The sequence below is a fragment of the Acomys minous genome (assembly GCF_964271855.1).
Source record: "Acomys minous genome assembly, chromosome: 5".
NCBI lineage: Eukaryota > Metazoa > Chordata > Mammalia > Rodentia > Muridae > Acomys > Acomys minous.
The window spans coordinates 82,395,972-82,407,758 of record NC_140494.1 but is presented as its reverse complement, the minus strand read 5'-3'; the positions used below and the strand labels follow the sequence as shown (position 1 = coordinate 82,407,758).

The window sequence follows — 11,787 nt, the reverse complement described above, 5'->3', positions numbered from 1 at the left end:
ACCATATTTCCCCTCACTCAAGTCTGCTTAGCTCTCTAGTTCTCCCCCAGATCCACTCTCTCCTCATTTCCTCTTTTAAAAAAAAGCATGCTTCCTAGAGATGGTAGCCAAAAAAGTTGGAAATACTATATAAAAAGAGAAAATAAAATCCATCATATCAGGGTGATGTATATTGTTATTTCCTCAAATGATAAATCATGCTATCTACATCTTAAGAAATGAAGAGTGAACTGCATCATCATCTCACTTTTGGTATTTATTTTTAGTGAATGTATAATTGTTTTGAAGTGTTTTTTCAACGTCTTAAAAGAATTAATTAATTATGAAACTTAATTGTTGAGTTATCTGTCAAGGGTTTCTTGCAATATGAATAGTAACATTATTGTTAGGTATATTTAATTTTGGACATTAAATCTGATTCTCTTGGGGTTTAAGCCCTGTGTAGTTTTTTAATGATACCAATCCATAGACTATTGGATACGATTCTATTAAAGCCAATTTTTAGTCAGTGTTTTAATGTCAGCATATATTTATCAATCTGTCTCAAAAAAGGAATGTTATCATACATAGATATGGAGGGCAAAATGTAGAAGGGGTGTGTTTGCATATCAGGAGCTCAGCTTCTGCATGATAACATGATTAGTGTTTGGTGGCTTATATTCTTACTGTGAATTTAAATGAAAAAAATTGAATCTTTAAAATGCACATATGGTATGTAATACACAATTGTAATATCACCAACCCCAAAACTGTGGGAAGAGAAGTGGAGTTTCATTCTGGTATGAGATTTTTTTCTAGAAAATTATATTCTTTTAGTGGCTTTTCCCATGAACCATGCTGCATTTATAATTTTATATAATTGCCAGATTATATCAGTAGTTTGAAATTATCTTCTAACAGTTTAATAGTTTTGTGCTTTATCAGTAAAATGATACATTTAATGACAGAAATTCACAATCAGTTTTAGTGATATTTATCATACAATTTTCAGATTTTTTTAAATGTTGTAGTTCATTAATAGTGGTCTTAGGCTGTTCTTAGCTTTTAATCCATAGATCTCAAATAAAGAAGCTCTATGCAGAAGCATGTGCAAATATTAATATATCATCAGATATAATTATAAAATAAAAAATACTAAATATCTAAAACATAATGTGAAACTTATGAAGTTACTGAAAGAAAACCCTTTCATGAAATTACATGGAGTAATATTTTTGAGACATAGTTTCTCTGTGTAGTCTTGGCTATTCTGGACTATTTTGAATACCAAGCTGGCATTCCTCTGTCTTCCAAACTATTGGGATTACATTGTACTGCTCCATTGTGCCTGGCTCTGGAATAATATTTTATGGGGATATTTTCTTTTATATTTTAATTTTTTCTCTCATACAATGCATTCAGACTCTATTTTCTCCTCCCTTATGTCTTCCTGGTACACTCGTCCCTCTGGCCCCCACTGACACCTCCTCTCTCCTCCAGATCCACTCATCCTAAGTTTCTCTTCAGAAAAGAACAGGCCTCTCTGGGATACTATGGAAACATGACATAATAAGATATAATAAAGCTAGTCACAAATCTTCATATCAGGCCTGGGTGAGGTAATCCAGTAGGAGGAAATGAATCCTAAGAGTATGTGAAAGACTCAGAGACACACTTCTGTTCCTACAGTTAGAAGTCCTACAAAAAGAAAATCTAACAACTATAATATATAGGCTAAAAACCTAGTGAAGACCCATGCAGGCTCAATGATTGTAACTTCAGTCTCTATGAGCCCCATTTAGTTGATTCTGTGGAATATGCCATCCTGCTGTCCTTGACTCCTCTGGTTTCTGCAACTATTCCTTCTCTTCTTTGGGATTCTGAGTTCTTAAGAGAGGAACCAGATGGAGAGCTCCAATTATTATTCCCTCTTTCCCTTTATAATTTTGGGCTATGATTTTCCAGATCTACTCCCAATCAACTGATGATGGAAACCTCTCTGATTATGAGTAATATTATTTGTTCAATATTACTTCTGTAAATGCAGAGATAACCTCACACCCAAATTCATAAGTTGATTTCATAAAATTAAATACTTTTATATTTAAATATTTTCAAGTGTCAGGTCAAAGAAAGCACATAGTTATAAACTATGGGGGGCTTAGGGCCATGTTATAACATGTTGTTGCCTGTTGAGGAGAGTAGGGTCGTGTGCAGCAGCCTGGAGCTTACACAGATGCAGACTCAGCCCATAGCATGCTAACTTATAAGCCTAGATTTTTCAAAAAACAACTTTATTTAGTTCCTTAAATGCTTCTACCTCCCTTTCTATCTACTGAGTAGAGGTAGGAAAGAACAAAGGTTAATAGGGGCGGAGGATGTGGACTTTTTAGACATAGTTTCTAAGTGTGATTTCACTCTGCATTGTCAGGATACAGCTTTCCAGTCAAATAGCAAACACCAAAAAGCAATGGCATTATCCAACAGAAACAGCAAAGCTCCACTGAGTTGGCATGATTCTGTAGTCTCATCTACAGTATCACAAGAAGTTCTTTGGAACCTTTCTGCAAAGTGAAATGTAGAAAAATGAAGGCCAGTAAAGTGTTGACTCCGATTCCTTAATGATTCTCCTTTACTAGTAATTTATTAAAGGCATGTACCACCCTTATAACCTGACTACCCTAAATATGAAGGAAAGGAGATTAAAGGGAATAAGAAGGAAACCTTCTGGGTATCAGTTCAATGGGGCAATTTGCCTGTCATAATTCTCAGGACTCTAGCACATCATCTATCCGACAGAAGAAGGTACACTGTCCTTGTACCAAACTTGGAGGTATTCACCAAGACCACTACTTCCACAATTCCTGAAACTCCCACTACTATGGATAGGATATTCCAGTTACCCATCTTCTCCACCTCCTAATCCAAATCTATGGTCGTTTTTGTAGTGCAATACTTCGGCCGGAATCGCTGGCCCCTGTCTTTTGTCTTGGGCTGGTCCTTCTTCCCTCTGAGTCTATGTCCCAACCCATGCGACAGTCAACAGGGCACCCTAGGAGGGGAAAAGGGAGAAGGAGGGGCAGGAGACTTTCCTACTAAAAGTCTTTCTATCCTTCTTCTTTGTGGTATACAAGTGAAGTTGAAGTCTTTAAGAACCTTAAGTCAAGTGGATTCTGAAAAACCTAAGCCTAAAATTTGGGGTCAAAACAAAAACCATATTTACATGGCAAAACTGAATCCACAAAGAAATCATAATGTCTACTTCACCTCCAAGGCCTGACTCTGGGCAATGGTGGAGGCCTGAAATGAGGAATAATTCAGTTCCTGGATTGGATCACTGTGCTCCAAGATGTGCCTCAGGACCATGTATGGGTAAGTGGTCCTATTGTAGCTAGGGACTAGGGTGATATTTGAGACCAAAATTACCCCCTAACACCATTTGGATATCCATAGTTTATGCTGTGGCCTGAAGCCATGATGACGTGGGCTTATAGTGCAGTCATGGGCCAATTGAGATGAGTCAACTGTGCGTCCACCTGAGCTCATGGTGATATCCAAGTCTGTGCTGCCACCAGACACCTATCTAGGTCCATCATCCTGCTGCGGACTCTGAATACTGCCCCAAGCTACAGTAGGATACAGACCAAAACGTGGCCCTCAGTGGCAGCCTCAACTACAGAAATCACAATACACTCAGATTTCATTACAGGCCACCCAGATCAATATGACCCCTGAAGGCCACATAGCCCATGCCACCCACATGGACTTTCGTATTAATATCAGCTTGGACATTACAACAGACTCCAGCTGCAACAAGAAATAAGACCCCTTCATGGCCCTCAGCAGTGTCATAGACCTAGGTATCACATGGGCCCAGGTGGTGACATGTGAAAGCCATTTGCATCATTATGGCTCCTGCTTTCAAGACATCCTTCAGACATCAACTTGGCATCAGGCTGCAGCACAGGTGACAGACATCAGTCTAGTGAATATATAGATAGTACAAATTAGGCTTGCTTTTTTTCTTATTTTCATGGGGTGGGGGGTCACAAGCTTTGTAGGGGAAGACATGTAAGGACTGAAAATTGAGTGTGATATGGCAGTAAAATGTGAAACTCCCAAAGTATGAATATAAATTTTAGGTTGGAAATAAGTTGATAAATCAGTAAATAAGACAAAATAGTCCCTCCCCCATGTCAACATTGACCTGGGGACTAGCACCTTATAAAGGAAAGCATTAATATATCATAAAAAGCTATGTATCCATCACCTACCTTACTATTTATCTACTGGGTTATGAGGAAAATAATGTAAATTGATGATAAATATGTGAAAATGTCCTCTGCATATGTATATGTAATATAGCTATTTACTGAAGATATCTGAGAAAGGTGCAAAAAGAATACAAATTACAGATTTGATCATAGTTTTAGAGAGATCATCCCGTGACAGCCTATTCCCATGCACTTAAGCACAATATTATGGTTGCCATACTATGTGGCAGAGAAGAAATTTTTCACATTAGTTTTCTATTCCACATCTGTGAAATAAGGGTGATGCAATAGAAAGAATGAATAACACTCATCTGGTCTCCAGAGTCAGAGAGCAAGACACTTGAAATGCTTCTTTCTTAGCACAGTAGGCACTGTGGGAATTAGAACAGTGGTGTAAATAAAGGAACTAATTTGGAGCTTTGGTATTTATCACCCATGAGATATGAAGCTGTGTAATTTACTGTGTGGTATAAGTTTAAGCATAGTACTTACACTCTCATAACCAGAAAACCTTGGGCATTTTAAAGAAACAGTTCCCAAGAAGAGATATTCAGTTTTCAATATTCAGGTGAGCTTAAATCTAAGGCAATCCTGTCTGCTAGGTGGTGCTGCATATGAGGGAGAGATCCTCCCCTCCCCTTCGTCATCCTTCACCATCATTGGCAGATGGGAGAAATGGTCCACGGATTATGAGAATGGGATAACAGGTTATATCCCTCACCAGCTCCAACATTCCGAAGAGCAAGCCATGCACATCACATGGACAGCAATATAGAGCTGACCAAGTTTGCAGGTAAGCTGGCCTGGATTACCTGAGAGCATGAGGGCCACCAGGCTGACCATCTATGATACCCCTCAAGCTCAGACCCAGGACTTTGATTTGACCCACCTGAACATCTACCCTATCAATAAACTGCTGGAGTTCATGAAGGGGCCAGTCCTATAGATCCAAAACTATAGGATCATTATAACACAGGGCAACAATAGGATATCCAAAAGGCATTTCAGTGTGGTTCCAGTATTGATAATTAGCAGACAAGCTAAGGTCTTATATTAGACCAATGAGTCGTTGTAACAAATACTTGCAAACAAAGAAGTATAGGAAAAAAGGAAATACTGTAGGACGAACTGGGACACACATCAGCTTTCACAAGGAAATATTTTTTCTCAGTTGGGGTGGGAGGAGATTGCAAGAGTGGGTGGTGGATATGAGGGAAGAGTGAGAGGGGCAGGCTTGAGGTGCATGATGGGAAATTCAGAGAATCAATACAATTTTCTTTTTTAAAAACCCCTAAGGCAAATATATTATGAAAAGTACATCCTGAAGTAACAGGAGTAAGAAAGTGAATGGGAAAGAGTGACTAGGAAAGAGATGCTTTTGATCTGACTCTTTTTGTCAAATAATCACATGAATTTAACTCAATATTAACCAAGGTTTCATTTACTAGGTTTCATATTCTGGACAACTACAGGTCTCATTTTTCTCCATTGAGAAATGTATCCCTTCTCAATAAAGATTTCTCTTCAAAATATTACAGTATTTTCTTGATTTTTCACACTGTGGGGAGAAGTTTTGGCAGTGCTTTAAACACTATGACCAACATGAGGTGCGTGTAAAATAAAATGTAGGTAGAATAGTATGTAGTCAATATTCTTCTAATGTTTTTCTACTTAGGTTTTTCTGTCACAGGTGTTTGTGAATTCAATTATCTTTTCTTTTATTCATCTCAAAGATCAAACCAAAAATATGGAGCTGAAAAACCAAACAGCGGTTTCAGAATTCCACCTGCTTGGACTGACAGACAATCACAAACTGCTGCCTCTCATCTTCACCATGTTCCTCTGCATGTATCTCACCACAGTTCTGGGAAACCTGCTTATCATCATGGCCATCAGCTCAGGCTCCCAACTGCACACTCCCATGTACTTCTTCCTCTCTGTTCTATCCATTAATGACATCTGTTACAGCACAGTGACGATACCCAGAATGCTGGTGAACATCCAAGCAGAGGACGACAGCATAAGTTATGTCGAATGTCTGTCTCAAATCTGCTTTGTTTCAATTTTTGGTGAAATGGAAAATTATCTCCTGGCAGTGATGGCCTATGACCGCTATGTGGCCATTTGCAAACCCCTGAGGTACACGATCATCATGAACCCTCTTTGCTGTGTCCTGATGGTTCTACTCTTACTTTTCCTTAGCATTATGGATGCCCTGCTCCACAGTCTGATGGTTTTGAGGCTTTCCTTCTGTGCGGACCTAGAAATCCCACACTTTTTTTGTGAGCTGGCTCAGGTTATCAAGCTTGCTTGTTCTGATACATTCCTTAATAATCTCTTGATATTTGTTGCAGCTTTTGTCTTTGGGGGTGGTCCTATCTGTGGAATTGCTTGTTCATATATTTACATTGTGTCCTCAGTCTTGAGAATGACATCTTCAGGAGGAAAGCACAAAGCCTTTTCTACTTGTGCATCCCACCTGTCTGTTGTTTCCTTGTTTTATGGGACAGGTTTGGGAGTGTTTATCAGTTCTGCAGTGACAGATTCTCACAAAAACTCAGCAATTGCATCTGTAATGTATACTGTGGTTCCTCCTTTGTTTAACCCATTTATATATAGTATAAGAAACAGAGAAATGAAGGAAGCATTGAGGAAACTTGCTGGTAGACTCACTTATTTTATGTGATGTGTTCTGTGGTACCCAAGTAACATTTTAGAGAAATTAAAATTAAGAAGACATTTAATGACAAAATGCTCCACTTTTTTGTAGTGACTAAAATGACTGCAATGTGTGATGATGACTTTTTGTACTTTAACTCATGTAAAGTTTGCTTACCTATATATTCTGGATTAATCTCCACATATTACTTTAGTTCTTAAAGCAGTTGCTTTATCCGCAATACACAAAATGCATCCTAAATTTACAGTTGTCATGGTGCTATATTTTCTCTGTTGATTTCTAAGAATTACGGTTGATAACCTGTACATAGTGTGGATACAGCTGAAACAAAACTTCCTGTTTGATAGTATTATTTGCAATCAGAGATTGCAGCTTGTTGTTTTCTCCTTCACTTTACCAGCCACCAGGTACGATCAGTACCAGCTACCATCTGTACAGGTCCCCAGTTGCTGACTTTCCACCCCATCTCAGTTTACCCTGTAAGGTCAAAGCTGACTTCAACATTCAGGAGAAATTTAGATTTGAGATGCAGTATGATGTCAAAGACATATCATTTCAGCTCTTCTTTTTGCTACATTAAGTCTTAACTTTGGAATAACTGTCATATTACAGCCCTGTACTAGACTTAATGGAGGTCTTATGTGCATATACAGTTTATTTTTTGTCTTTAAGATGTGTTTTCAGTCAGTAGCAGTGCTTCAGTTTATGACACTACATTTTTGCACGTACAAGGAACCATTAAGCAGGTTAGGTCTTTTAAAGAAACAGAGAATACATGCTCTAGAGATGGAAAAGTGATGTTGTGATAAGGAGAAATTTGGAAGGGAAATAGTTGGGTGGATTTTATGAAAGCTTATTATATGCATATGTAAAATCCACAACTAAAGTGAAATATTTTATTTTAATCTGTATGAAATATATTAGAAACTGTTTTTTAATAATACATATTGCTCTGATAACTTTCATTAAGCATCTACATGTAGCTTTTCAACTGATTGTGTAGCTATGATTGCTTATTATGTTTTTAACTGAATACATGAATCTTATATATTGATATACCAGGTAATTTTCATTCTTGATTAAACTGTACATAATGATAGGTGTGAATATGAGACTATGTAACAAAGAAAGCTGGAATATAGAAATGTGAAAGAGTGTCCTTATGTCAAAAGCCATTGAGAAAACAAAAAATTCTTGAAATTATGACAAACTTATAGAATTTTAGGATGCCAAGTTAAATATACCCAATGAGAAAGAAGTATATCATATTAACATAAATATTAAGGCATTGTCACCACCCCACAATGAAAGTTAAGTTCAAATATGACAGAACTCATAAGACTATACACCAAGCAAACAAAAGAAAAGCGGTTAAAAAGTCATTCAGAAGTAAATATAAAGTGACTAAAAAAATAATTGGCAACAGGATAAAGAAAATTTTTATTTAATGAATAACTGGAAGAAGTGATGTAATTCTAATATAAATTTTCAACATTATACTTTTATTGATAATTTGCCAATTTCATATAATGCATGTCAATCATACTTGCTTCTCACTCTCCCCAGGTCTACCTTCCCAATTTTGTAGCAGCCCATAAAACAAAGGCATAATATATAAAAACTAATTTGGGTTTTCCATGTACTCATTGAAGAAAAATAGTACTTTCAATAACTAACATGCCTCTGCTTCCTTGAGAGCTTGGATTGCAGGCATTATCACCATCCTTGTCTTTATCACAGTTTTAAGGACTTTCTTCAGTGGCTTCCTTTTGGGGATGTTTGTTTTTGTGTAGTGGGAGAATTACTCATACTAATATTACCCCTAATATTACTATTACTACTACTACTACTACTAATGATAATAATAGAATAGAATTCCCATGTGTAAGTAGTGAGTTGCTTACTTATTAATGATGTAACATTCACACTCTACTGAATTCTTCAAGTTTGAATTTTAAGAAGAAAAAATTTTGTTTTTTTAATCTCTTATTTTGATTCTGGTAAAAATTGTAAGCCTGCATGCTCTGACATCTATGAAATTGTTACTCTCTCTAAAGAGTTAGTAGCAGACCTACAGTTGCTCAGATACTTAATTATGACTAAAACAGCATGAATTCCTATCTTTTACTTAACTATTTCCTCTCCCAGGAAACCCCAGTGATATAGAACAGGCAATTTCTCTTGGATTTTTTCAATTGCAATAAAATGGTCTTTACTTCCCTTCTAAACACTATGAAAGAGAAACATATACTCCCTTGTAGGAACAGTAATTCTTATGATCTTGTGTACATGTCATAGCGATAGTAACTGATATCATGTAATGGTAAAGTTCAGGCCACCTGTGGGGGATTTCTAGGTTCTTGAGCCCAGAAATTTAATAGTGTTAAATTTTATGTAAATTTCAAGCATGCTGTGGCATTATGAATGCATACTCACTTCAACTTCTTTACTTTAATACAAGCTCTTGGAGCTAATAGGGCTAATAGAGCTAACACATTCTTTCACTCCAGCATCCACAAAGAAGCAAATCAGAAGAAACTGGTCATGCTCTTCTTATTTTGTTTGGAGAGGTATATTTTTGAAGTTTATATTGTTTAATGTAGAGAACCATAACTAGAGGATGTGCCAAGTATAAGCTCTCTGAGTGCTCAGCTGAAGATGTGTGTTCTAAGTCAATATTCCAAAACCTGAGATGCAGACAATATCCCAATGGAGAGTTCTGAAAGAATGGAAAAACACAATGGCTTAGAAGGAATGCTATCAAACACAGAAGTATGGGCAGGAAATCAACTCACCACAGCTGTGTTTACCAGCTGACACAAGAGCAGCTGAAAGCAAGACAGTAAAAATGGCAGAATGGTGAAGTATGTGCCTCCTTAAACTATGATCAAACTTGAAATGATAGTGGGAGGTGATGCCTGCTGACAGAGAAATGGAGACTCTAATTTGGAGACAGAGTTACTGGTAGATTTTTCATTTCTAAGGAGATGACTCATGTAAAAATGGTGAGCATTTTAGTGCATTATTAATAAGAATTATGAAAAAAACCCATGTAGTTAGGTGGAAAATGGTTGCATGACTCTAAGAGAAATTGAAGAGAAGCAGTGGTTGATGAATATATACCCTGTATAGATATGTGAAACCTTTAAAATAAAAATTATCATTGAAAAAACAACAAAACAAAATAGGGCCAAATAATCCCCAGTATACTTGCTGCCATAGAATTAAAGACAATGTGAGAATAGTCCCCTGCTAAAGGCCCCTCATTAACTAAGTGTGCAATTTGGTGATATGGGACTAAATCTCTTCCTCAGAAGTGTTTAAATGTGGATGTTCAACTTTGTAAGAACTGAAGTATCTCTTGTTTAAGACTCAGTCTGTGTCTGGTCTGTGTGAATAACTTTTATTAACCAGAAGTAAAACTCCTTTTAGGATCTCTAGTTATCCTACCCCTTTCTATTTGTCTCTACCTGAATTTAATACACACACACACACACACACACACACACACACACACATACACACACTACAATTAAAAGTTGCTGAAGCAAAAATAATGCTCTCCCCTTAAAGAAGATAGGAGGCGGTTCATTTTTGCATCCAAACGTGAGTGTGCATGACCCAGAAAAACAAGTTCATGTTTCTATAAATATTATATTTCACATGATTACTTACTCATTAGAAATTGGTGAATATTAATGTAATTCAGTGCATTATTAACAAAAATTAAAAATATTATATGAAGTTAAGAGGGAAATGATGCAAGGACTCTAAGAAAAATTAAAGAGATTCAGTGGTTGATGGATGTATACATTGTATAAATATGTGAAACATTTAAAATAAAAAGTTTTCTCGAACAAAGCAGGCCAAACCTGTTGGTTTATTTTCCTACATATACTTCCATGGTAATAAATTTATTAGATTTTTATAGGATGAAGAAGAAGAAGAAGAAGAAGAAGAAGAAGAAGAAGAAGAAGAAGAAGAAGAAGAAGAAGAAGAAGAAGAAGAGAAAGAATATGAGGAGGACAAAGAGAAGAAGAGGGAGGAAGAGGAGGTGGTGGAAGAGGAGAAGGGGAGGAGTAGGAAGAGGGGAAGAGGAAGGAGAAGCAAGTTTCAAAACATAATTTAAACTCTTTGGTGTAAACATCAGATATTCTGGATACAGAAAATAGGTAAGTCTCTACTACAGATCAAAAATAATATGTGATTAAAATTTTAGCATTTAGATAGGTATAAATGAGTACTTTTCCAAGAATGCATTTAAATGTTTTGTATGATTTGGTTCAGACAGTCACAAAAATGTCATGTGACATATAAGGATAAGCAAATAGTTATTGTGAAATGCAATAACACGAGCTCAACATACCTTTTCTCTATTAATTTATTTATCTACTCACATTAGATTCTGATCAAAGCACCTGGTTACTCTCCTCTCAGTTCCCTGTGCCACATACCTCCACCCCATTCTCCCTTTCTCTTCTCCTCAGAGAAAAGAGAGGTCCACCCTGGGTACCAATGCACCCTGGCACATTAAGTTTCTGTAGGACTAGGTGCCTTTCTCCTACTGAGGCCAGACTAGACAGCCCATTTACGGAATGGGGTCAAAAGCCAGAGAAGGCCCCTGCTCCAGTTGTTTGGGGACCCAGACTAAGAACAAGCTTCACACCTACTACATATACGTAGGGCATCTAGGAACAATACATGCATGTTGTGGTTGGTGGTTCAGTCTCTGTGAGCCCCTATGCACTCAGGTTTATTTATTCTGTATGTCTTCTTGTGGATTCATTGACCTCTTCTACCCCCAAGATATTTTGACTTGATTCTACAATTTTTTAGGGGAGATGAATATTCCTT

General features: G+C 36.9%; 1 protein-coding gene across 1 annotated transcript; it reads left to right on the top strand.

Moving 5' to 3' along the window:
• Positions 1–6,000: 6,000 nt before the first annotated feature.
• On the top strand, positions 6,001–6,939 carry LOC311598402 (olfactory receptor 7G2-like; the record flags this gene model as incomplete). The annotated part of the gene is made up of 1 exon (XM_084783458.1): positions 6,001–6,939. The coding sequence occupies one exon, from the start codon at positions 6,001–6,003 to the stop codon at positions 6,937–6,939; it is 939 nt and encodes a 312-aa protein (XP_084639584.1).
• Between the last annotated feature and the right edge of the window lie 4,848 nt (positions 6,940–11,787).